The sequence below is a fragment of the Erinaceus europaeus genome, chromosome 12 (assembly GCF_950295315.1).
Source record: "Erinaceus europaeus chromosome 12, mEriEur2.1, whole genome shotgun sequence".
In the NCBI taxonomy this organism is placed as follows: domain Eukaryota; kingdom Metazoa; phylum Chordata; class Mammalia; order Eulipotyphla; family Erinaceidae; genus Erinaceus; species Erinaceus europaeus.
Window position 1 is genome coordinate 82490649 of NC_080173.1, and position 26866 is coordinate 82517514.

General features: G+C 46.9%; 1 protein-coding gene across 2 annotated transcripts in view; it reads left to right on the plus strand.

Moving 5' to 3' along the window:
- Positions 1 to 26866, plus strand: part of SPNS3 (SPNS lysolipid transporter 3, sphingosine-1-phosphate (putative)) — a 73201-nt gene that overhangs the window by 17893 nt on the left and 28442 nt on the right. For both annotated transcript variants that reach the window (XM_060204177.1, XM_007523066.3), the window contains exons 3-8: positions 3930 to 4066; positions 4499 to 4650; positions 5425 to 5491; positions 6691 to 6839; positions 7648 to 7800; positions 11684 to 11873. In XM_060204177.1, coding sequence (XP_060060160.1) covers positions 3930 to 4066; positions 4499 to 4650; positions 5425 to 5491; positions 6691 to 6839; positions 7648 to 7800; positions 11684 to 11873 — 848 coding nt within the window. The remainder of the gene's footprint in view (positions 1 to 3929; positions 4067 to 4498; positions 4651 to 5424; positions 5492 to 6690; positions 6840 to 7647; positions 7801 to 11683; positions 11874 to 26866) is intronic.

The window sequence follows — 26866 nt, forward strand, 5'->3', positions numbered from 1 at the left end:
AAGAAAGAAAGAAAGAAAGAAAGAAAGAAAGAAAGAAAGAAAGAAAGAAAGAAAGAAAGAAACCTGCAGACCTGCTTCACTGCTTGCAAAACGACCCTTGTACAGGTGGGGAGTCGGGGGCTTGAACAGGGATCCTTGCACTGGTCCTTGTGCTCCACACTATGTGTGCTTAAGCTGGTATGATACCTCCTGGCCCACATTTTTTAAAAATCAGTGCTATGGGTTAACTTTTTTAGATAGTAAGAAGGATACAGAAACAGAGACAAGGAGAGAGGGAAAGCCACCACAGCATCCAAGCTTCCCTCAAGTGTGGAGGCCAAGCTTGAACCTAGGATGCTCACGGCAAAGCAGGTGCCTCCCCAGGCAAGCTGTCTTGCTGGCATAACATATATATATATATATTTTTTTTTTTAACTAGAGCATTGCTCAGGTCTGGCTTATGATGGTGTGGGCAATTGAACCTGGGACTTTGGAGCCTCAAGCATGAGAGTCTCTTTGCATAATCATTATGCTACCTAACCTCCCATAATATACATATTAAATTTTTATTTATAAAATGGAAATAATGACAAAACCATCGGATGAGAGGGGTACAATTTCACACAATTCCCACCACCAGAACTCTGTATCCCATCCCTTCCTTTGATAGCTTTCCTAGTCTTTATTTCTCTGGGAGCATGGACCCAGGATCATTATGGGGTGCAGAAGGTAGAAGGTCTGGCTTTTTTTAAAATCATTTTTTTAAATTTTAATTTTAAAATAGTTTTTTAAAAATTTTAAAAATATTTATGTATTCATTCCCTTCTGTTGTCCTTGTTGTTTTATTGTTGTAGTTATTATTGTTGTTGCTGTTATTGATGTCGTCATTGTTGGATAGGGCAGAGAGAAATGGAGAGAGGAGGGGAAGACAGAGATGGGGAGAGAAAGATAGACACCTGCAGACCTGCTTCACCGCTTGTGAAGCGACTCACCTGCAGGTGGGGAGCCGGGGGCTTGAACCGGGAAATCTTTTAATTTATATATTTTTTCCTCCATGGTTATTGAGGGGGCTTGGTGCTTGCACTACAAATCCACTGCTCCTGGAGGCTATTTTTTCCCCTTTTGTTGCTCTTGTTGTTGTTATTGTTGTTGTTATTGCTGTCGTTGTTGTTGGATAGGACACAGAGAAAATGATAGAGGAGAGGAAGGCAGGGGGAGAGAAAGACACCTACAGACCTGCTTCACCGCTTGGTTGGCGACCTCCCTGCAGGTGGGGGCCGGGGAACTCAAATGGGGATCCTTAGTCCTTGCACTTTGCACCACGTGCGCTTAACCCGCTCCGCTACCTCCCGGTCCCTAGGTCTGGCTTTTAAATTAAGAAAAGATCTGCGAAGGCTGACAGGATAGTTCACTTGGATAGTTGCATTATTATACTCAGGTTTACCACCTGGTTTAAGGGGGAAAGCTTCACGGATGGGTTAAGTAGTGTTGCAGGTGTCTCTTTGTCTCTCTCCCTCTCTGTCATTACCTTTCCTCTCAATTTCTGCCTTCTCTACCCAACTAAAAAATAAAGATAATAAAAAGAATTGAAAAATTGAAAAAAATAGGGGGTCAGGTGATGGTGAACCAGTTAAACGCACATAATGCTACCAGTAAGGATCCCAGTTCATGCCTTCAGCTCCCCACCTGCAGGAACGTCGCTTCACAAGCTGTGAAGCAGGTCTGCAGGTGTCTTATCTTTCTCTCCCCATCTCTATTCCCCTTCTTAGTCAATAAAAAAAAAAGGAAAAAAAATAGCCTTCAGAAGCAGTGGATTCATAGTGCAGGCACAGAGCCCCAACGATAATACTGGAGGGAAAAAAATTAAAAATGTATAAGGAGATTTGGGAAATATTTTTATAATCCTTGGGTAGAGAGGATATACATTAACAAGACAGGACACGGTTAACTCCAGAAAAAATGGCTAAATCTGACTACGATCAAAGTTAAACTCTTCTGCAGGGAGGTGGGTGGTGGCACACCTAGTTAAGCACATATATTACAGTGGACAAGGACCTGGGTTCCAGCCCCTAGTCACCATTTTGCAAGCGGAAATTTTCACGAGCAGTGAAGGAATGTGAGTGTCTCTCTTCTCTCTCTCTCTCTTCCTTCCCCCTTGATCTCTCTGTATCTATCCAGTAAGTAAGTAAATAATAAAAATATTTAGATAATAAAAAACCTATAAGTGCAGTGAGTAATAATAATAAATAACACTTATTGGGCACTCACAGAGAGCCAGTCATTGCCTTTTATATGTTTAATTTTACTTAATTCTCTCAATAAATGTATGAGGGAAGTACTATCATTATCTCATGGATGAAAGAGAAATAGAAGAGTTAAGGAATTAGCCCAAGGTCATACAAGTAGGACCTGGTTGGATCAGGAGGTATGCTGAGGTTCCATCTCTTGAGCTTGCATTTCAAATCCTTTATCTATATTAGACTGGGAAAATTTATTTCCAAATATCCAGGAGCTCAGTGGTAAATTGTTTGAGAATGGGAACATAGGAAATGCTGCTTGTCCTCACTGGGAAGAAGAATAATGTGAATGAAGACATCAGGAGATACCATTCACTCTTCAAACTTTAGATGAATGAGAATAAAATGACTAAATAAAATGAATAAAATCATATCTAGCGTCAACAAGTCTGCTGGCACATTCTAAGCAAGTGGAATAGATAACAGCTGTTTTGGGGGACTATTTTGGTAGTAGCTGGGAAATTCTGAAATGTCACTGACACCAAAGACTGTTCTGTGCAGAGTATTAGGTCGAACTGTATTAAATCCGTGTTTTTGTAGGTCAAAACTGGCCTCATTTTCATAATTGTATGCGGTTCAAGCCAATATTGGAGCGGGCCATGAGGGACGGGGAGGGGCTGGACCCCGAGCTGGGTCTGTTCTGAACGTTTATTGGGCATAGGAAATGTCAATTATTTGTGTTCACTGGAGACCCTGGGGCTGGGTGAGGGCTCCAAAGCCCATGAAGCCCGGGAGCCTCCAAATTCCCTCCTGCAGCCTGCAGTGCTCACACATGTCCTCCTTTGAAGGTGGAGGAGATATTAATTTCAGGGACAGAAGCAGTGGTTCAATCTATGGGGTACTTTAAAGAAAAAAAAAGTGACTGCTTCTTTGTCTTCACAAAATAGTACATGGCTTCATTAATTCAGCTGCTGATTCACAAGGGTTTGCTTTTAAAATGGTATCAACACAATTGACAAGTGTGTGTGTGTGTGTGTGTGTGTGTAGGGGAATGTTTCACCTACTTAAGGAATCTAACCCTGTAGGGACCACTGATTCATAATACAAGTGCTTATTCTATTTTACCTCTTTTTTCTTTCTTTCTTTCTTTCTTTCTTTCTTTCTTTCTTTCTTTCTTTCTTTCTTTCTTTTTTAATCAGACCATTGCTCAGGTCTGGCTTATGGTGGTATGGGAGGATTGAACCTGGGACTTCAGAGCCTCAGTCATGAGAATCTCTGAATAACCATTATGCTATCTACTCCCACCCCAAGTGCTCATTCTACACCATGCCTACCTGCTCAAAGTGGGCACACCCACAGACCTCCCTCCACTCCCTTCCCCCCTCACCACCAATTAGACCAGCCCTGTCATCAAGCTCACAGGTGTTCTGAAGGCAGGGATACACCTCACTGTATTTCTGTCTCATCTGGATAATCTTGGGGAGGGCAGTTGCTGACTTTTCTAACTTGGGGTGATGCTCATAAAGGTGCAACCCAAGGCTGCACAGTGAGCAAACTGCAGAGCTGGGATTTGAACCTGGAACTAGGCCCCACTTCCCCCATTCTAGGTAGTGGATTTGCATGTTTGTAGTATTTGAGACAGGCCCTTGCTCTGGCCTACCCATTGTGGGGGGGGGGGGGAAATGCATGCTGCTCCCTGCATGTCTCCTTCAGTCTTCATTGGCTGCCTGCTCCTGTCTGCACCCCTGTTTGGCTACCTGGGAGACCGATACAACCGCAAGATCATCCTGAGCTTCGGGATCCTGCTGTGGTCGGGAGCAGGCCTCTCCAGCTCCTTCATCTTCTCCCAGGTAGGTGCCCACAGCCCTGCACAGGCTCCAGGGACATCCCCTCATCCCTTGCTTCCTCCCTGATCCAGTCCTGTCAAGAGCAGGCAGGTAGGGCAATGTCTGCTGCATCTTGCCTCCTGGACTCCTAGTTTTCTCAGTGGAAGTTTTACTGTCTTGCTCCTCCTCCCTGATGCTTGAGCTGCCTCCCCCCCCCCCCCCATACTGCTGGGGCTGCAGGAGGGTGACAGCTATTGCCCTCTGTCCTGGCTGTGGAGAGCGAGCGTGGCTGCATGTGCCAGCAGGGGGCGCCTGTGTGATTTGGGGAATCCTGGCGCAGGAGCGTAGTGAGGGGGACGCGTTACCAGCCCCCCCTGGCTTCTCTGAGAAATCCTGTGCGCTCAGTGCTGTGGGTGATTTCTGGCACTCACCGTGGTCTTGTGCCCACTTGCCCAGTACTCCTGGCTCTTCTTCCTGTCCCGGGGAGCTGTGGGCACCGGCACGGCTAGCTACTCCACCATCGCACCTACTGTCCTGGGTGACCTTTTCGTGAGGGACCAGAGGACCCGAGTGCTGGCCATCTTCTACATCTTTATCCCCGTTGGAAGGTTGGTATCACCCTGGATCCACTTCTCCAGGCGGAGAACCGAACCCCACCTCCTCCCCCAGGTGTCAGAACAGGGGTTGGGCCAAGAGTAGGAGAGGGGGAAGTCAGGCTATAGCGCAGTGGGTTAAGTACAGATGGTGCAAAACCCAAGGATCCCGGTTTGAGCCCCTGGCTCCCCATCTACAGAGGAGTCGCTTCACAGTCGGTGAAGCAGGTCTGCAGGTGTCTATCTTTCTCTCCCCCTCTCTGTTTTCCCCTCCCCTTTCGATTTCTCCCTGTTCTATCCAACAACAATAACAACAACAATAAAACAACAAGGGCAACAAAAGGGAATAAAAAAAAAGAGTAGGCTGAGGTCTGGGCCTCAGCTTCCCCATCTGTGAGATGGGGGAGTAACGCTGATAGCTGGGATAGGGAGAGGCTCATGGGGCTGAAGATTCTCCGCACAGGCGTGAACACCCTGCTGGGTGAGAACTAGCAGCCTGACACTGTAGACTGTCCTGGGAGGTGAGACTGGGATGTGCAGTCAAGGCCCTAAGCACTGAGCCAAGTTTCCTGGCATTACCTGGCTCAGGCACACCCAACCTTGGGTGGGGAGAGAATGGGCATCCTTGTCTAGTGAGGCAGTGGACAGTAGCGCTGGGGATGGAGCCATGGGCAGTGGACACGTGGACCTCACATTATGGAGAAAAGGCTCTGAGTTGGAGAGTGGGTTCCCTGAGAGGTGGGGGGCATCCTGCCTCTCACTGCCCTTTCTCCTTCCTGTCTATCGCAGTGGTCTGGGATACGTGCTGGGATCGGTCGTGACGAAGCTGACTGGGGACTGGCACTGGGCCCTCCGAGTGAGTCCAGCTTCCTTTTCTTCCCTTCATTTCTCCCCGTGGTCCAGCAGGGACTTTCCAGCCTGGAGTGGCCTTTGCCACTTGGCACTATACCTGGCGCCATGATGCTGGGTGGTCAGGGTCAGCGGTGACTTCAAACATTTGGGACCTTGTGTGGGTCATAACTACGGAAGTAGTGACCCCAGGTTCAAATTCCAGCTGCCCAGTTTGCTGTGTGAACTCTGGCGAGCTGCCTCTGGAGCCTTAATTTGCTCTTCTGTGAAAAGGGAGGGAAGAAGCAAGTGCTACCTTCTGGCTCTGGACTAAAGAGGCAAAGATGGAAAGACATTACAAAGATGTTAAAGTGTGGCAGACAGGGAGGGAGTCGGGCGGTAGCGCAGTCAGTTAGGCACATGTGGCGCAAAGCGCAAGGACAGGGTAAGGAATCCGGTTCGAGCTCCCTGCTCCCCACCTATAGGGGAGCCGCTTCACAAGCTCTGTCTTCCCCTTCTCTCTCCATTTCTCTCTGTCCTATACAACAATGATGCCATCAAGAACAACAATAAAACAACAAGGGCAACAAAAGGGAAAATAAATAAATATTTTTTAAAAAGTGCGGCAAACAGAGGCACGGTGGGAACTGGGGTCGCTACTGGGGCCGTAAGTATTCAACAGTCAGGGCCCTTGTTGGTCCAGGCTCCCAGTCTCAAGCATCTCAGACTCAGTGGGATCACATTCAGAGAGGCTGCATTGTCAAGAGTGAGGGGCTAAGAAACAGGGATATGGCCAGCTCTGTGTAGAAATAGTTCCCAGGAAGTGATCTCCCTCCTTACCCCTAGAGCACAGAGAGGACCATAGAATTTAGTCATTTCCAGGGAGTAGGGTAGTAGTGGTAGTGCACAGGGTTAAGCGCACATGGTGCAAAGTGCAAGGACAGGCTTAAGGATCCCCGTTTGAGTCCCTGGCTCCCCACCTGCAGGGGGGGTCGCTTCACAGGAGGTGAAGCAGGTCTGCAGGTGTTTGTCTTTCTCTCCCCCTCTCTGTCTTCCCCTCCCCTCTCCATTTCTCTCTGTACTATCTAAGAACAATGACATCAATAACAATAATAAATACAACAATAAAAAATTAAAAAGAAAGAAAGAAGGAATTTAGTCATTTCCAGGATCAACTAGGTCAAAAGACTGTGAAACTCTGAGCTTCCTGGGCCCTCCTGTCTCCAGATCATGCCCTGCTTGGAAGCTGTGGCCTTGATCCTGTTGATTGTGCTGGTTCCAGACCCACCCCGGGGAGCTGCTGAGAAACTGGGGGAAGTGGCCTCAGGGGCCCCGAGAAGCAGCTGGTGTCAGGACATCAGATACCTAGGAAGAAAGTGAGTGTCCCTGCTTCCTGCCTCATACCATCAAAGCCCCTTGAACTCTTTTTTCTTCACCCTGAAGCCCTCCCTGACTGTCCCAGCACTTGATCTTCTCTCTGCAAGCTCCCATTCACCAACTGAGCTCCCCCTCCTTCATTTGGGGCTCAGCCTCCATGCCTTTATCATGTGACAGAATGTGGACTGGGAGGGAGGCAGTGTAAGCTCCAGCCTTGGCTCTGCCACTGCTTTATCCCTGAGTGACCTGAGTCTGGGAGCCTCGCTCCCCTCAATTATTCAATGGATGTAATTCTCCAGCCTTGCCTGCTTCTCAGGGCTGTTGGGCAGATGCCAGCAGTTAATCACTCACCTCTTCAAGCCTCATGGGAGAGCATCCATCCTCTGTCCCAGGCATGGATGGGGAGGCAGCTGCAACTCACGATTTCAGTGAATCATGGGAGGCAGTATGGGGGGTGGGTGAGCAAGGACGGGACCTATGTCTTCTTTATAACTATGCTTGAGCACAGCAGGGCACACAGAGGAAGATGGGGGCAACAGGGACCCCTTTGTGGAGCATGTGATGCTGGGCTTGGGCTTTTCAGGATGGGAAGAGCAGATCCTGCAGAGAGGGGGAGGGAGACCAGCATGGGGACACCTGCAGAAATGGGCTGTGCAGAACTCTTAGGGAATGTCAGGAAGAATCCAGAGTCTGGGGCTTCCAGGTGATCTGTGTGTCTGAGAGAGAGAGAGGGGACAGGAAATTAGTGCCCCCTGCTACCCTGCTCAAGCCTTCTCTTACCTGAAGCCAGGAAACCTTCTCTTGCAGCTGGAGTTTTGTGTGGTCCACTCTTGGAGTAACTTCCATGGCCTTTGTGACTGGTGCTCTGGGCTTCTGGGCCCCTAAGTTTCTATTTGAAGCCCGTGTGGTCCATGGATTGCAGCTGCCTTGCATCAAGGAGCCGTGCAGCAGCCAGGACAGGTGAGGGGTCCCTGGGGTTCTTGGTGGGCAAGTGCTTGGCAGAGTCTGGGCCACTGTGCTCTGCGAAGACATCAGGGGAGGGACTCAGTGGTCCCTGAGGTTGCCACAGGGTCCAGAAGGACCTGGAAGACTTGGTGGGGAAACTTCTGTGTGGCTTGTAGGGTGACGGGCATGTAAGGCAACCTTATTTCAGATGGACCCATATTATCCTCTGTGCACTCATCCCACATTAAAAAATAAAAGATGGGAGTCAGGTGGTGGCGCAGCGGGTTAAGCGCATATGGCGTGAAGCTCAAGGACCAGCGTAAGGATCCCGGTTCTTGCCCCCGGCTCCCCACCTTCAGGGCAGTCGCTTCACAGGCAGTGAAGCAGGTCTGCAGGTGTCTGTCTTTCTCTCCCCCTCTCTGTCTTCCCCTCCTCTCTCCATTTCTCTCTGTCTTATCCAACAACAATAATAACTATAAAAACAATAAAAAATAACAAGGTCAACAAAAGGGAAAATAAATAAATTAATTTAAAAAACTAAAAAAATGAAAGATGAGAAGGGGGAGAGGGAGAAGGAGGGGGGGAGAGGGAGAGGGAGAGGGAGAGTACACACAAACTAGAACATTCCCCTGGCACATTTAGTGCTGGAGATCAAACTCAGGACTGCATGCCTGCAAGTCCAGCTCTTTACCTACTATGCCACCTCCTGGACTGTGAGCCCATCTCATTTCACAGGCAAATTGAGGCACTAGGAGGCCTCATTGCTTACCAGGCTGAGAGATTTCACACCTGTATTTACTTGTTCCCTGTCTTATTTGAGGTGTCCAGAATTCCTGGGAAGCCAGTTGAGAGTGGAGGCCCCAAATCAGAACCCCCTCCGAGCCTCCTCATCCTGCTGTTCTCCTTTCCTGCCCCCACCACCATCTTGGGCCCCTTTCTTCAAGGACACAATGCTCTCTGAATTGAGAGGGTGCATCTTAATCCTCTCTGATTGGCTTTTTCCTTCTCCTTGAAACTCACAGTCCAAGTCAGTTAAAAATAACTTGGCAGCAGCTAAGGAGATAGCTCAATTGGCAGAGCACTGAACTTACATGCCTGAAGTTTCCTGGTGAATCTCTGGCACTGCATGTACCAGAGTGATGTTCTGACCTCTCTGCCTGCCCGCCTGCCTGCCTTTCTCCCTCCCTCTCTCTGTAACACACACACACACACACACACACACACGCACACACACACACACACACACACACACACACACACACACTTTCTCCCCCTCCTTCCATCATGTGCAACTGTCTCTTAAATGTAATAAATAAAATAACTCAGGGGTTGGGGAGACAGGTAATGGTTATGTGAAAAAACTCATGTCTGTGGCTTTGATTTAATTCCCAGCACTACTATAAGCCAGAGCTGAGCTGTGCTCTGATCTTGCATGTGCTCTTTCCCTCTCCCTTTCTTCCTTTCTTCCTTCCTTCCTTCCTTCCTTCCTTCCTTCCTTCCTTTCTTTCTTTCTTTCTTTTTCTGTCTCTCTTTTTATCTCACTAAAATAAATAAAAAATATTAAAGCAGCATAAATTTATTTTCTCATGGTTCTGGAAAAGTGGGAAATGGTGTCACAGAGTCACAATCAAGTTCAGTAGGGTCTTGCTCCCTCTGCAGGCTCTGTGGGGAGGATCTTCCTGGTAGCTTGAAGTCATTGGTGGCTGCTGACATTCCTTGACTACTGGCTGCATCCCTCTACCTCTGCACCTATGGCCACATTACCTCCTTTTCTTTCTCATGTTTCCCTCTGCTGTGTTCTGCCCTACTTTAATAAGAACACTTGTGATCACATCTTGGGCCACCTGGGTCACAGGGGATCGATCATGTCCCCATCTCAAGATCTCAGATTCAATCATATTCACACTATCTTCTGCTATCTAATATATATATATATATGTATATATATAATATTTATTTATTCCCTTTTGTTGGCCTTGTTGTTTTATTGTTGTAGTTATTACTGCTGTCATTGTCGTTGGATAGAACAAAGAGAAATGGAGAGAGGAGGGGAAGACAGGGAAGAGAGGGGGAGAGAAAGATAGACACCTGCAGACCTGCTTCACCGCCTGTGAATCAACTCCCCTGCAGGTGGGAAGCCAGGGGCTAAAACTGGGATCCTTATGCCTATCCTTAAGCTTTGCGCCACCTGCACTTAACCCACTGTGCTACCGCCCAGCTCCCTCTCTAGATATTTTTGTAGGTCATAGGTTTCAGACATCAGGATTTAGACAACTCAGGAGGCCATTCATTACTCAGCTGTGTAAGACAGAGAGGGCAGAAGGTTCTAGTAGGGGTTCTTTACAGGCCTCAGATATCAGCCATCCTTCTTGGTTAGTATGAATCCTAAGGTAGGCGTGTGTGTGTGTGTGTGTGTTTTCTAGGTTACCTGGGGGAGGGAGAACTCCCATAGTAGGAATTGGCTAGATGGAAGGGGTTGCTGGGGGTGGGTGGGTAGTGAGTGTCCTATGCCTGCAGACATGGACAACTGTTTGCCGGGGTCATTGCCCAGAGCATCCGTATAGACCTTCTGTGCCTTCAGGACCCTCAGGTGTCTGAATGCCTGTGATTTGGAGAAGGCTTTATTGGGGAGGGGGGTGAGTTTTGAGCTGGATATGTCCTCTGTCTACACTTTTGACTCAAAAGCTGCTATGGGGTCCATCTACACTGTTCCCTGAATTATCAGTTTTGAGTCTTAGAAAGGGTTTGAGAATCTGCCAAGATCAGCTGAGAACAGGACTCAGAGGTGGGTATCATTCCTTTTGGAGTTCAGGGTCACTTGGCTGGACTGAGCCTGAGCCTTGCCCAGCTCAGAAGGCTGGAAAGGTTTGGGGGAATCCTCAGTCACATTTAGGTATCTTATTTAGTTCAGTGAGTTGTGACCAAGCCTGGAGGATGTCTGTGAGCCTGTGGAGAACTTCAGGCAGGGCCTGGTCAGCTCCCTGAGCACCTGCAGGAGAGTTGTCCTGAAGGAAGAGGCTTCCATGAGAGGGAGGTGCAGGAGGTCTCGTAGGGTTGAAATGCATCTGGGAGCAGGTGTGTAAGATGGTTAGCTAGGAGGGGGCTGCTTGTGAGCTGTTCAAAGACAGGCAGAGAGAAAGAGCAGGATTCAAGGAGGGAGGGCTTTCATAATACCCAGAGAGGGGCTGAGTTGTGCCATTGCAGCTCAATAAATAAATGTTCACCTGCATCCCTTCCCATTAGTACTGGGAGCTGAAGTCACAGAGTTTGATGCCAGAGTGGGACCTCAGACTCAGGATTTCTTTCTTGCTTTTTTTTTTCTTCTAGGATTATTGCTGGGGCTCATTGCCAGTACTATGAATCTCCTGGTGGCCATTTAAAAAAAAATTATTGGATAGGACAGAGAGAAATTAAGAGAGATGGGGAAGATAGAGAAGGAGAAAAATAGATACCTACAGGCCTGCTTCACCACTTGTGAAGCTTCCCCCTGCAGGTGGGGAGCAAGGGCCTGAACCCGGATCTTTGCATGGTCCTTGCATTTTAGTACTATGTGCTTAACCAGGTACACCATCACCCAGCCTCAGAATAAGGATTTCTGAGTGGGACAGTTTTGGTTGATGAGAAGACAGAGGTCACTAGAGATGAAGGGTACTAGTATTGGGGTGCTGGGTAGATCAGTGGCAATCCCAGGAAAGGGGGTGGAGGATGGTAGGGGAATACATAGGCCCCTAGTAAAGCATCCCAGGCCGCAGGGAACACTGGTTAGAAGTGAGTAGAAAGGAGGCACAGCCACGTACCTTGTAGGTACCAGGTCATGCATTGGGGACAGATGGCTAAAATCCTATCCTGAGCCCTCCCCCACCCCAGCTGACGACACCTCTCTTCTCTTTCCCACCAGCCTGATTTTTGGGGTGCTGACTGTTGTGACTGGCATCATTGGGGTCATCTTGGGGGCAGAGGCTTCAAGGAGGTACAAGAAAGTCAACCCACGGGCTGAGCCCCTCATCTGTGCCTCCAGCCTGTTTGTGGCAGCCCCCTGTCTCTTCTTGGCTCTCATCCTCGCCCCGACCGTCCTCCTGGCCTCTTATGTAAGTGAGGGCCCACTTAAAGGTGGGGGTGGGGAGGGTGTGGAAGGACGCTTCTTATTCTTTTTTTAATATTTATTCATTTATTCCCTTTTGTTGCCCTTGTTGTTTTATTGTTGTAGTTATTATTGTTGTCGTCGTTGTTGGATAGGACAGAGAGAAATGGAGAGAGGAGGGGAAGACAGAGAGGAGGAGAGAAAGATAGACACCTACAGACCCGCTTCACCGCCTGTGAGGCGACCCCCCTGCAGGTGGGGAGCTGGGGTTCGAACCGGGATCCTTATCCCCTTGTGCCCTTGTTGTTTTATTGTTGTAGTTATTATTGTTGATATTGATGTCGACGTTGTTGGATAGGACAGAAGGAAATGGAGAGAGGAGAGGAAGACAGAGAGGGGGAGAGAAAGATAGACACCTGCAGACCTGCTTCACCGCTTGTGAAGCGACTCCCTTGCACGTGGGGAGCTGGGGGCTCGAACCAGGATCCTGATTCTGGTCCTTGCATTTCAAGCTGCATGTGCTTAACCCGCTGCGCTACCACCCGACTCCCTGACGCTTCTTATTCTTACAGGCTTAAGCTGAGCTTTTTGATGGGGCTGCCTAGCCCTGTTTCAGAGATGAATAAGCTGATATTTGCTATTTCCTGACAAAGGGCCTGGCAACCTGGCAGACTGAGAAGCTAGTGATACTATGGGACAGGCATTTTGAAAGGGAAAGTATTTATTTATTTATGAGAGAAGGGGAGGGAGGGAGAGAGAACCAGAATATCGCTCAGGAACACCCGCTACTGGGGATCCAACTTGGCAACTCTAGCTCTTGGGCCACCATTACTCTAGGAGGTGGGTAGCTAGCAGGGGGTCTTTCAGGCCACAGGTCAGGTAGGATGTAGAAGGAATCCGGCCAGTTCTGACTCGCTGTAGCTTTGGCTCAAGGAGCTTTTATTCTATTAGGTGAGGCGAGAGCTTAGGAATGTGGGAACCCTCGGCTTAGTGCCATTTGATTGATTCAACAAGTCTCGATCAACAGAGAGGCCTGGAAATCAACTTTTACCTGCAGCTCTGGTTGGTGATGCTCCCCCATGAGGAGAGTCAGTGAGGGAAGAGGGTAGGAATGTGGGAGGTTTCAACCTGGTGGCATTTGATTAGACCCCCCTTTTTTATTTTTATCTTTTAGTTTTATTTGATAGGAAAGAGATCAATTGAGAAGGGAGGGGGAAGGTAGAGATGGGGAGACACCTGTAGCACTGTTTCACCACTTGTGAAGCTTCCCTATGCAGGTGGGGACAGGGGCTTGAACCCAGGTCCTTGTGCACTGTATATGTGTGCTCAGCCAGCCCCCATTAGACCCTTCTTGTTAAGCCTTGGTATCATAATCATCATCTTTCATCTGGACGTTTGGATAGTGATGAGGGCCCATGGATAGATATGGCAAGGGGTTTCTGGCCATCTGCAAAATAAGCCCGAGGAAAGAGAATAGTTAAGACAAAACATAACACCTCTGGGAATGATCTGTTAATTACTGATCGTAGGAGGCTGTCGCTGAACATTCTGCAAAACCCTGTCTTTAAGGAAATATGTGTTGAGTGGCTTCCTTAGCAAGAATTCCACAACTAGGAAGGGGTGGAGCTGGAATGAGCCCGAATCTTGTGGCTCTAAAGTGAATCCTCTGAGCTCCTCTTTAATGCTTTGTCTTGCGGTAATGAGATGTAGTGATTCCCCAGGGCATGCTGTTAGCCTGAGATGAAGCAGGGCTACGCTTCCCAGCTCACAGATGCATACAGTGAGGCCAAGACTGATCAGGGTTATTGAAGACCCTGCTTTAAAGGCCTCTCCGCCTCTCCTATTATGATGACAACTGTGATCATATCATGCTTTCCAGACCTATATCCCATCATGCTCCTGCAATGCATCTCACACTCTGACTTGACTACGGGCACAGGAATACACTTTGCAGCCTTTACTTGTGTCCTTTCTTCTGCCAGGGGCACTGTTCCCTTTTTTTGTGTATCCTTAAAACCTTGAGATCAAACTCAAAGGCCGCCTCCTCCAAAAGCCTTCCCAGAGTGCACTACTCTCACACCAGAATTTGCTGTTTCCACCTGGGCTCCTTGGGGCAGTACCCACAGGTACATGGATGCACAGACATGTGTCAAGTTGTGTCTCTGGCTTGACAGAGGCTCAAAGCCCCAGATCCCCAGTCCTCCCTGGCTTACTAAATGAGAAGGGTGTGGGACTCCGGTACCAGCCAAGCTCCAGCCAGACTTCAGGGGAGGCCCCAAGGGAGAAGCTGTAGTTCTCCTCCCCAGCCCTAGGTCTTGAGGACTCAGGCTGGACTTGGCCAATCAAGAGCAACTTTACTGATCTCCTAGCAATTGGGGAGTGTTTCCCACTCAATGATCAGATCTGCCTCTCTCTCTCTCTGTCTCTCTGTCTCTCTCTGTCTCTCTCTGTCTCTCTCTCTCTTTACCAAAACACTGGCTTAGAGTAATGTGGGGGATTGAATGTGAGACTTTGGAGTCTCAGGTATAAGAGTCTCTTTGCATAACCATTATGCTATCTCCTTCACCTTCATCATTTTCCTTCCTTTCTTTCTTCCCTCCACCCCTTCTTTTCCTCTTTCTTTTGCCTCCAGGGTTATTGCTGCGGCTTGCTGCCAGCACTATGAATCCATCTTCCTTCCTTCCTTCCTTCCTTCCTTCCATTTTATTGGATAGAACAGAGAGAAATTGAGAGGGAAAGGAGAAATAGAGAGAAAGAAAGAAAGACGCCTGCAGACGTACTCCACTCCTTGTGAAGCATACTCCCACCCCCCTACCCCCGCAGGTGGGTAGTGAAGGCTCGAAGCTGGGTCTTTGCACTTGGTAATGTGTGTACTTAACCAGGTGCACCACTGACCACCCCCTTCCCATTACTTTTCTAGTCAAACATGAAGAGTGAAAAAAATATATGTTTTCTAGGCTTTGAAGGATAACTTTGATTTCCCTTCCAAATATAGCTTCTTTTCAGGACTAGAAAATTGCATTGGAACTGAATAAAAAATAAACCACATGCTTTCAGACAAATGCTACATAGAAAATATTAATAAGTGGTGGTCTGGGAGGTGGCACAGTTGATAAAGCATTGGACTCTCAAGCATAAGGTTCTGAGTTCAGTCCCCGGCAGCACATGTACCAGACTGATGTCTGATTCTCTCTCTCCTCCTATCTTTCTCATTAATAAATAAATAAAATATTTAAAAAAAAGAACTGAGGGCCTGGAGAATAGCTCTCACTGCATTGAAGGAAGCTTTGGTCCTGTATTTTTCTCTCTTCTCTTTCTTTCTCTCTATTTCTTTCCTTTTGTCTCCATCTAAAGGAAAAGTTAGCCCACAACAGTGAATATACCAAAATGACAAAAATAAAATAAAGGGAGTCGGGCTGTAGTGCAGTGGGTTAAGCGCAGGTGGCGCAAAGCACAAGGACCGGCATAAGGATCCCGGTTCGAGCCCCCGGCTCCCCACCTGCAGGGGAGTCGCTTCACAGGCGGTGAAGCAGGTCTGCAGGTGTCTGTCTTTCTCTCCTCTCTGTCTTCCCCTCCTCTTTCCATTTCTCTCTATCCTATCCAACAACGACGACAACAACAATAATAAGTACAACAATAAAACAACAAGGGCAACAAAAGGGAATAAATAAAATAAAATTAAAAAATATATATTTAAAAAAAAAAATAAAATAAAATAAAATAAATAAAATAGAATAGATGGGAAGTCCAGGGAGATTGCCATGTATTTAAGTAAGGAAAGTAAAGGGGAAAAGTTTGTATGTCATAATATTCTAAAGTATGTTTCTATGAGTATCTAGATGCAAAGAAATTGGATTACCTGAGGTTAGGAATGTGTGACCTTCAGGGGGGGAGTTGATGGACAGATGGATGACAAATGGTCCTTTACTACTTCCTTATATATGTAACTATTAACTGTTTTAAAATTAAAAAGTAAAAATTTTAAATAAAAAAAAAAGAAAATTGCATTGGGAAGAGAGGGACCTCTGGTCAGTTTAGTGTTTCTTTTCCCACCTTTGTCCCTCTCCTGAGACCTTGACTCCTGCAGCAACAAGCAGGTGAGGAAGGGTGACGAGAAATGGAGCAAGTTTTGTCTGCATCTGGACTTGTTTTTGCTGACTGCCAGTGCCCTCCATGTAGCAGATGCCTGGATACTGGCTGACTCCTCTCAGGGAGCATTTGTGTGGGTTTGGGGACATTTTCAGCATCTATTTCTTTCGTGTGAGTGGCATGCTCAGCCCTGTCCTCTCATGGCTTCTCTCAGCTTCTCTTCAGGTGTTGCCCTCCCAGGGATCAACCCCAGGGCCTCACACATGCAAGGCATGCACTCTACTACTGAACTACATTGCCTGCCCTAGATGTTGCTCTTCCAAGCAGCTTCCTGCTGGGCTCTGTTGTCCTGGGAAATCACCCTTGGGGGCTTCCATCTTGTGGTCCTGAAAGCCTGTCCTTGCAAATCTTCTTCCCCTCTGGTGTCTGTTTGACCCTCTGATGAATTCGGGTAGTACCTGCTTTGCTGCCTACTCTCCTTGCCCTGCCGGCTGCTTGGTCTGGTACCCCTGGTCTCTGCCTCCCCCTGGGTCCCAGGCCCCATGCTCCCAGAATGGCTGGTGATGTGTGTCCAAATGTCCCAGAGCACTCCCACCCCCGCGCCTTGTCCCTGTTATGTGAGTGTGAGTCAGGGAGAAAGGCTGGGCAGACTCATCCCTGGCGACCCTCCCTCTGTGAATGTGGGGGTCACATGAAGCCCCTCAGCTATTTTCTCACACTTCAATCCATCCCCACCAGCCTGGCCTCTTCTTTCTGGGCTACCCTGGACACAACAATCTCTCCCTGGGCTGTGAGGGTGTGATTGGCGCCTCTCTGGAGGTGTGGGTGCTTCTCACCTGCTGCCCTCAGCCTTAGGCTCTGCAGCTAGAATTCCTGGAGAGCAGTAATGCCCTGTTCATACCCCTTCTTTGCAGTTTTTTTTTATTTTTAGATAGAGATAGGCAGAGAAAGAGAGAAAGAGAGAGAGAGAGAGACCAAAGCACCAAGGACACCAAGGATTCCATCAATGGGTTAAGCACATGGCAAAGCAGCACACTGTTCAAGTAAGCTATTTTGCCAACCCTTTCTCACCTAAAAGAAAAGTTAACTAGAGCACTGCTGAGCTCCAGCTTATGGTGGTGCTGGGCATTGAACCTGGGACCTTTGGTGCTTTAGGCATGAAAGTCTTTTTTCTTTCCTTTTCTTTTTTTTTAAGTTTTCTTGAATTTTTATTATTTTTTATTTATTTGCCTCCAGGGTTATCACTGGGGCTGAGCTACAAATCCACTACTCCTGGTAGCCATTTTTTTTTCCATTTTGTTGTTGTTGTTGGATAGGACAGAGAGAAATGGAGAAAGGAGGGGAAGACAGAGAGGAGGAGAGAAAGACAGACACCTGTAGCCAGTATCCAGATGCCTGGATACTGGCTGACTCCTCTCAGGGAGCATTTGTGTGGGTTTGGGAACATTTTCAGCATCTATTTCTTTCGTGTGAGTGGCATGCTCAGCCCTGTCCTCTCATGGCTTCTCTCAGCTTCTCTTCAGGTGTTGCCCTCCCAGGGATCAACCCCAGGGCCTCACACATGCAAGGCATGCACTCTACTACTGAACTACATTGCCTGCCCTAGATGTTGCTCTTCCAAGCAGCTTCCTGCTGGGCTCTGTTGTCCTGGGAAGTCACCCTTGGGGGCTTCCATCTTGTGGTCCTGAAAACCTGTCCTTGCAAATCTTCTTCCCCTCTGGTGTCTGTTTGACCCTCTGATGAATTCGGGTAGTACCTGCTTTGCTGCCTACTCTCCTTGCCCTGGCACTGCCGGCTGCTTGGTCTGGTACCCCTGGTCTCTGCCTGCCCCTGGGTCCCAGGCTCCATCCTCCACTGCTTGTAAAACAACCCCCTCTGTAGGTAGAAATCCAGAGACTCCAACAGGGATCCTTACGCCAGTTCCTGCTCTTAGTACTATATGCGTTTAACCCGGTGCACCTCGGCCTGGGCCCCATCTTTTTTTTCCCCTCGCATAACCACTGTGCTGTCTCCAACCCCCCTCTACAAGTTCTTGTCACATCTTTAAAAAAAAATTTTATATTTATTTATTTTCCCTTTTGTTGCCCTTTTTTTTTTATTGTTGCTGTAGTTTTTTATTGCTGTTGTTATTGATGTTGTCGTTGTTACATAGGACAGAGAGAAATGGAGAGAGAGAAGGAGAGAAAGATAAGACACCTGCAGACCTGCTTCACCGCCTGTGAAGCGACTCCCCTGTAGGTGGGGAGTGGGGGGCTCAAACCGGGATCGTTAGGCGGGTCCTTGTGCTTCACGCCACGTGCGCTTAACCCACTGCGCTACCGCCGACTCCTGTTCTTGTCACATCTTACGTCACCCTGCTGGATATGCTCACCCTCATTGACAGATGGACAAAAGGAGGCCCAGAGGTAGCACCAAACACTGGGGGGGTGAGTGGGGTGGGGGAGAGACATAGTTCAAACTCACATCTACAAACTCCAAAGTCTGTGTCCTTTGTGCCATGCTGACCTCGTCAACTCCGTGGCAGACACTTGGTGCTAATAAATGATTTGGTGTGACTTGATGGAGAGAGCAGAAGAGGGAGTGGGGCCGTCAGTTCCCCACTAGCAGGGGCTGAACAGGGCTGACCTTGAAGGCAGGCTTGGGCCAGGCATATGGAAGCCCCAGCACACACCTGCCCTTGCCTTGGCTGGGGCTGTAGGACCCCCTGCCAGCTCTGCTTCTGCCATTGCCTTGGTTGACTCTGGGAGGCAGGTCCTTGGCTGTGGTTTTGGGACACAGCTGCCCCCGCTCCTGCAGCCTGGCACCTCTCCAGAGCTTATGGTTCCTCTAGAAATGACATTGTGTGTTGGCTGACAAAGTGGACTGCAGAAACTCTTCCTTAGTCCTATCCCTGCGGGTCTGGGGCAGAAGGTAGGGGTTCTAGGTTGTACGCACCTTCCAGGCACCCACCTCCATTGGTGGGGTGTGATACCCAATAGCACCCATTCCCCATAGCCAGAAATCCCACTCTCCTTTTTTGTTATTTTCCCTGACTCTATTTTTTAAAAGATTTTATTTATTTCTTTATTTGTTTATTTATTTATTTATTGAGAAAGATAGTAGGAGGAGATAGAGAAACAACCAGATAGCACTCTGATACTTGCCCTGCCAGGGGTTGAACTCAGTACCTTATACTTGAGAGTCTAATGTTTTATCCACTGTGCCATTTCCTGGACTACAAAATCTCACTTTCTGGACGTGATATGGCTCTTTCAGACCTGCTCAAACTCCTGCCCTCTAGCTCTGAGGTCCATCAGGGTGTTCTGACTTGAGATTCAAAATCCAGTTCCCCTTCAGTTCCCCTCCCCTCTAATCCGCAGTGACAAAATCTTTAAGCCCTCCAAATTTACTTTCCTGTCTCTGTCCCCTCTGTCCTGCTCCAGCTCATCTCTTGCTGTCTTTCTCTAGAACTGTACTGGGAGCCACCTTCTTGGTGTCCTACACCTAACTGCTCACTGGGTACAGTCTGTATTTCTGCACCACCAGAGCGCTCTCTCTCTCTCTCTCTCTCTCTCTCTCTCTCTCTCTCTGTGTGTGTCTGTCTGTCTGTCTCTCTCTCTTTCTCTTGCCTCTAGGGTTATCACTGGGGCTGGGTCCTGACACTATGAATCCTCTGCTCCTGGTGGCCATTTTTCATTTTTACTAGCTAGGATGTAGAGAAATTGAGAGGAGACGGGAGGGGGAGATAAAGAGGGAGAGGGACAGAGGGTCACCTGCAGACCTGCTTCACCACTTGTGAAGTGACCCCCCTGCAGGTGTGGAGCTGGGAGTTCAAACTGGGATCCTTGCTTGGGTCCTTGTGCTTCATATTATATGCGTTTAACCCAGTGTACTATTGCCCAGCCTTCCAAAGTGAGTTTTCTTTTCTCCTCCCCTCCTTCCTTTTCCTCCTCCTTCTTCTTCTCTGTCTTCCTCCCTCCCTCCCTCTCTTTCTTTTTTTTTAATTTTTTTATTTATAAAAAGGAAACATTGACAAAACCATAGGATAAGAGGGGCACAGCTTCGCACAATTCCCACCACCAGACCTCCGTATACCAACCCCTCCCCTGATAGCTTTCCTATTCTCTATCCCTCTGGGAGTATGGACCCAAGATCATTGTGGGATGCAGAAGGTGGAAGGTCTGGCTTCTGTAATTGCTTCCCCTCTGAACATGGGTGTTGACAGATCCATATTCCCAGCCTGTCTCTCTCTTTCCCTAGTGGGGCAGGGCTCTGGGGAAGCGGAGCTCCAGGACACATTGGTGGGGCTGTCTGTCCTGGGAAGTCTGGTCGCATCCTGCTAGCATCTGGAACCTGGTGGCTAAAAAGAGAGTTAATATACAAAGCCAAACAAACTGTTGCACAATTATGGACCTAAAGGCTGGAATAGTGCAGGTGAAGCGTTGGGGGGGGGCCTCCATTTTTGTAGATAGCTAGTAGGCATATTTTAGTTACATTTCAACCTCCCTCTCTTTCTCCCTCTCTCTACACACACACATACACACACACACACACACACACACACATATATATATATATTTTTTTTTTCATGAGAGATACTAGGGCACTGCTTATTCTAGTTCATGATGGTGCTGGGGATTGAACCTGGGGCTTTGGAGTCTCAGGCATGAAAGTTTTTTCCATAACCATTATGTTTTCTCCTTAGCCTCTGAGTGAGCTTTCTGACACCATAGGCCTTCCCTACTCCAAATCCTTACATGACTACTTGGTACTGTTACAACTAAGTCCAACTCCTTATTCAAAATCCTTCAAAGACTCCCCTTAAAACTTATCGGTCTTATCCTCTGTGCAGTCCTGCCATGCCAGCCTGTTCCCTGTACCTGGGACATGCCCTATGCTTCCTCCATATTTGTTCCCTTTCTTACCCCTTCTCTATTGCCCCAGGCACTCCAGCCTTCCAGAACTTCCTCTTTCCCGTCCTCTCTTTCTTCCGTCCCTCTCTGTTCCCCTCCCTCCTTGTGCTGGGGGTGGAACTTATGACCTCAGGCATTTGAAGCATGCCCTTTACCACTGAGCAATAGCCCCTGCCTCCATAGTCAGCTTGAGTGCATCTCTTCATGAAGATCGTGTTTATTTATGGAGCCAACTTTGTTTTCTCACCTTTGGTCAGTGTTCCTTAACACTATCTTTCTTGAGTCATAGTTATTTCTTCTCTGACTCCCCTCTCAGTTTTCTCCCTAAGTTTCTCAACTCTCTGGCCAGAAACTCAGTGTCAAGCCCTTGAAGGGGGTGAGGGTCATCAACGGTTTGCTGAGTGAATGATTGCACCATCAGTCATTTTCATCCATCCTTTTGTTTAGTCAACATATATTTTTCAGGTGCCAACATTTTATTTTGTTTTTTACTAGAGCACTGCTCAGGGATTTTTTTTTTTTCATCACTGGAGCTCCGCTGCCGAGCCTAGGTTTTTCAGATGGAAAGATAGACATAAAGAGAGACAGAGAGACAGAGAGAGAGAGAGACCCCAGCACCAAAGCTTCTCCTGTCTGGAGGCTGGGTTTAAACCTGGGCCATGCTTTTAACAAAACAAGCTCACTATCCCAGTAAATCATTTTGCTGGTCTCAGTTCTTACGGTGGTGTCAGGGATTGAAACTTGGGGCCTCAAGGTTTCAGGCATAAAAGTCTGTTGGGCTACCAGTGGTGCTACTTTCTGGCCTTTGAGGGCCCCATAAATGGTTTAAATGCTGTAGATATATCAGTGGATTGAGCAGACTGAAATCTCTGTCTCTGGGGAGATTACACTCTGGGTAGGGGAGATAGACAACAAATAAGACGCATAAGTAGGGGGAGTCGGGCTGTAGCGCAGCGGGTTAAGCGCAGGTGGCGCAAAGCACAAGGATTGACATAAGGATCCCAGTTCGAGCCCCCAGCTCCCCACCTGCAGGGGAGTCGCTTCACAGGCGGTGAAGCAGGTCTGCAGGTGTCTATCTTTCTTTCCCCCTCTCTGTCTTCCCCTCCTGTCTCCATTTCTCTCTGTCCTATCCAACAATGACAACAACAATAATAATTACAACAATAAAACAACAAGGGCAACAAAGGGAATAAATAAATAAAATAAATATTAAAAAATTAAAAAAATATATTAAAAAAAGACGCATAAGTATATCTAACAGAATTTCAAATTCCTGATAATGCATGATTAGGATACTTGGAGTGAGAGATAGCTGCAGTTTTACACTGTGACTAGAAAGGCTTCATCGAGGTGTTTGTGGAGTAAAGACTCACAGGAGATGAAGGAATGAATTATGTAGATTTTCAGGGCAACAGTGTTCCAGACAGAGAGGACAGTAGCAACTGTACCTACCACCAAAGTTCTGTGTCCCTACCCTTACACCTCCAACCACAGTTCTCACAAAGTCTTAGGAACAATTTATCTGCTTCCCTTCCTTTCCTTGCTCTTTTTTTCTTCTTTTTTTTTTGGAAGTTCATGGTTATCAGTTCTTTAGATCCCACATACAAATTAAACCATCCAGTAGTTGTCTTTCACCTTTCAAGATTCATTTATTAGCAAGCTGAAGAAAGACAGAATTAGAACACCACTCTGACACATGCTATGCTGGGTACCGAACTCAGGACCTCACACTTTAAAGTCCTACATATGAGCCACTGTGACACCTCTTGGGTCATGCTAACCAATGTTGCATTTCTGGGATGAGTCATCTTTTGGTTATGGACGATAATTTTAAAAATATTTTTAAAAATATATTTATTTATTTATTCCTTTTTTTGTTGCCCTTGTTTTTTATTGTTGTAGTTATTATTCTTGTTATTGATGTCATCATTGTTGGTTGTTGGATAGGACAGAGAGAAGTGGAGAGAGGAGGGGAAAACTGAGAAGGGGAGAGAAAGAGAGACACCTGCAGACCTGCTTCACCGCCTGTAAAGTGACTCCCCTGCAGGTGGGGAGCCAGGGGCTCGAACAGGGATCCTTATGCCAGTCCTAGCGCTTTGCAGCACTTGCACTTAACCTGCTGTGCTACCGCCCAACTCCCTGGATTATAATTTTTAAAAAATATGTTTTACTCATTTATTAATGGGAAAGATAGTAGGAGAGAGAGAAAGAATCAGATATCACTCTGGTACATGTGTGGCCGGGGATTGAACTTGAGATCTCATGCTTGAGAGTCCAGTGTTTTATCCACTGCACCACCTCCTGAATCACTATGGATTATAATTTCACATCAAGTTAAATTCAATTTGACAGCACCTCATTGAAGACGGTTGCATCTATACTCAAAGAACTACTGATTTGCAGTTTTCTTGTGATATCTTTATCTGTTTTTTTCCCTTCCTGTCTATCACTTGACAAGTATTTCTTTAATTTTTGGAAAATTTTGTGAAAGATTTGTCTTAGTTCATCTTTAGACATTTGCTAGACTTCACCAGTGAAGCCATCTGTTCTGGGCTTTTGTTTGTGGGAAGTTTTTTGATTAGTGACTCAATATTTACTTGTTGTAGGTCAATTCAGCCTTTTTCTTTCTTTTTAAGTCAGCCCCAATAAATTGTATCTTTCTATGAATTTGTCCATTTATCCTAAATTATCTAATTTGGTATCATATCACTTTCAAAGTATGCCACTACAATTCTTTTAATTTCTGTAAGATCAGTTGTAGTGGCCACTGTTTCTCAATTTTAGAAATCTGGATCTTTTTTTCCTTTCATTTGTGGTCTGTTTCACTAAAGATTTGCTGCCAACTTTTGGTTTTATTGATTTCCATTACTGTTACTGTACATTGTACAATGTTATTAAACATTGGCTTCTGTTTAATAGAATGAGTGATTTTTTATTTAAGAATAGACTGGGGTAGAGGTGTACAAGGGCACAAACAGAAGAGTTAGGCTACTGATATAATCCGAGCGAGAAATGATGAGATTTGAACTGGAGCAATAGAAGCAGAAGTGGTTGCATTATAGATATATAGGTTTTGAAGATAGAGCTATTGGAATTTCCTTATGAATTTATTGTGGAGTGTGAAAGATGAATATTGATTGATTGGCCCGGAAGTTGGGAGAGGCCATCAACTACGATAGGCAGCAGGCTCATGGGGAAAGACACACTGCTTCATTTTGTACATTCTGAGTTTGTGAGGGCAGGTTGACATGTAAGTGGAGGTGTTGGCAAACAGGAGCACACAAGAGTCTGGAGTTTATGGGACGTGGCATCAACCCTTAAACTTCAGTGAGTGGGAACAGGCTTCAGTGAACTACCATGGAGGAATCTCATTAGGCTGGGGGCACTTATGAAGTTCAGCATTAGAAAGAACATTCAGGGGCTGGGCAGTGGCATACTGGTTAAGTGCACATATCGCCATGCACAAGGATCCAGGTTTGAACCCCCACCCCACACCTGCAGGGAGGATGATTCATGAGCCATGAAACAGGGCTGTAAGTATCTATCTGTCTATGTCTCTCTCTCTCCCTCTCTACCCTTTCCTCTCAATTTCTGTCTTATCAAATAAAAATAAACTAGAAAGGGAAAAAAAGGTAGCCAGGAGCAGTGGATTTGTAGAGCCCCATCAATAGCCCTAGTGACAATAAAATAAATAAATAAAAGAAAGAAAGAACATTCAAAAGGGGGCAGGGGTAGATAGCATAATGGTTATGCAAAGAGACTCCCATGCCTGAGGTTCCAGAGTCCCAGGTTCAATCCCCTGCACTACCATAAGCCAGAGTTGAACAGTGCTCTGGTATTTCTCTGTGTCTTTCTCTCTCTGCATTTCTCTCAAAAATAAAAAATATGGGAGTCGGGCAGTACCGCAGCGGGTTAAGGTGGCACAAAGTGCAAGGACTGGCATAATGATTCTGGTTTGAGCCCCTGGCTCCCCAGCTACAGGGGAGTTGCTTCATAAGAGGTGAAGCAGGTCTGCAGGTGTCTGTCTTTCTCTCCCCCTTTCTGTCTTCCCCTCCTCTCTCCATTTCTCTCTGTCCTATCCAACAACAACAACAACATCAATAACAACAACAATAAATATAACAATAAAACAACAAGGGCAACAAAAGGAAATAAATAAGTATTTTAAATATATATAAATAAAAATTTAAAAGATTAGAAAAAGAACATTCAAAGGGACTGAGGAATTGGTATCTGTTAAGTTTCCAAATAGCAAGTTACTCGAGTTTCCTTCCTTCCTTTCCGTCTTCCCTCCCTTCCTCTCTTCTTCCCTTCTTTCCTCCCTTTCTTTCTTTCTTTCTTTCTTCCTTCCTTCCTTCCTTCCTTCCTTCCTTCCTTCCTTCCTTCCTTCCACCTGTTCTTTGATTTCTCAGATTTCAGGACTTGAAGTCTCTCTTGCACTTTTTCTGCAATCTTGGGGGATATTGATAGACTCCAAGATGTTCTTGGAACATGCCCATGGGCATATGTGCTAGTGTGTGTATTCATCAGAGTATGAATGTATTCAGGTCTGTGAATATGAAAGCCAATGCGTAGGCTTTTGACTGTGAATCTGTATAGTCAGAATGTACAAGTGTGGCATGCACTGCATATCCACTCTCTACTTGTATATGAGAGTGCACTGTTTTGTACACATATCTGTACATGAATGTGTACATACCTATTGTACATACATACAATTATGTGGGCTGTGGATGCACATACATGTGTGCATGTCAATATAGCCCCTCTCCCACTCTCAGTATTGTAACTGAAGCTATATTTTGTGAGAAGGAAGCATTTACAATATTTAATTTGTTATTACTATCATTATTATTATTTAAGAGAAGACTGTTCAACTCTGGCTTATGGTAGTGTCAGGGATTGAACCTGAGGCTTTGGAGCCTCAGGCATGAAAGTCTGTTTGCATAGCCATTATGCTATGCCCTTATGCCATTATGCTATACTATCTTCTCCCCAAAGGAGGCATTTTTGGAGCTTTCATGTATCTGCCTCTAAATTTCCTAAAGCTCAAGTCAAGTCATGCTGTAGGTGTCATGGCAGTGATAATTTCTAAGCATGTAAAATCTGGTCTGGGACCTTCCACAGGGGAGCCCACGGCCTGTGGCCTACCTGCAGGTGCAGAGAGGGATTCTATCTCTTCCCTCCTTGGCAAGGCAAGTGGACTTTTCAGCTGTTAATTGGGATCCAGACACTCACAGCAGGCCTTGGCTCACACTCTCTTCTTTGGCCTTCTTCCCAGAGCTGCTGCCCTTCAGAGGAGAAGGGGTTTGTGCTCAGAGGAGGGACTGAGCTGAGGGACAGGGGCTTCACCATCACTAGCTTGGGAGCTGTAGGGCAGGGCTGAGGCAATCCCCACTTTGGCTGCAAGTTGCAGTCCAGATGGAGGGGAGGGGTAGGGGGATGGGAATAAGCATGCAAGACCTGGACGTTCCTGCTTCCTCACTTCCTCTGTGATGTAGACTAGATCTCAGTCTTGCTGAGCCTCCATTTTCTCAGCTGTGAAACAGGAGTGCCGGCGCTTGCCCTGCTAAGACAAGAAATAGACATTGGTGCCTGTGCTCTTTACAGTGTATGTGCACTGGTTTTAAACAACACAAACATCTTGCTGATGACTTTGAAGTTTGACAAAGCTTGCGGGGGTTGATCTATGGCTTTTCTACTTGGGGTTAACTAGGCAAGGTGGAGTGGAGTGTTGTATCAACAGAGGCAGAGGGCTGGTCAATGCATGATGTCAGCCTTCCATGGAGACCCCAGGTGACGCTGTTGGCTGGAGCACCTGCCCGTGGCCTCTCTATGTACCTGAGCCTCCTTAATACATGGCCCAGCACCTGAGAGCCTCAGGTGAAGCCATATCGCCTTTAATGACCCATCTTTGAAGGTCAAACAGCAGCACTTTCTCTGCTTTAATGACCCATCTTTGAAGGTCAAACAGCAGCACTTTCTCTGCTTTAATGACCCATCTTTGAAGGTCAAACAG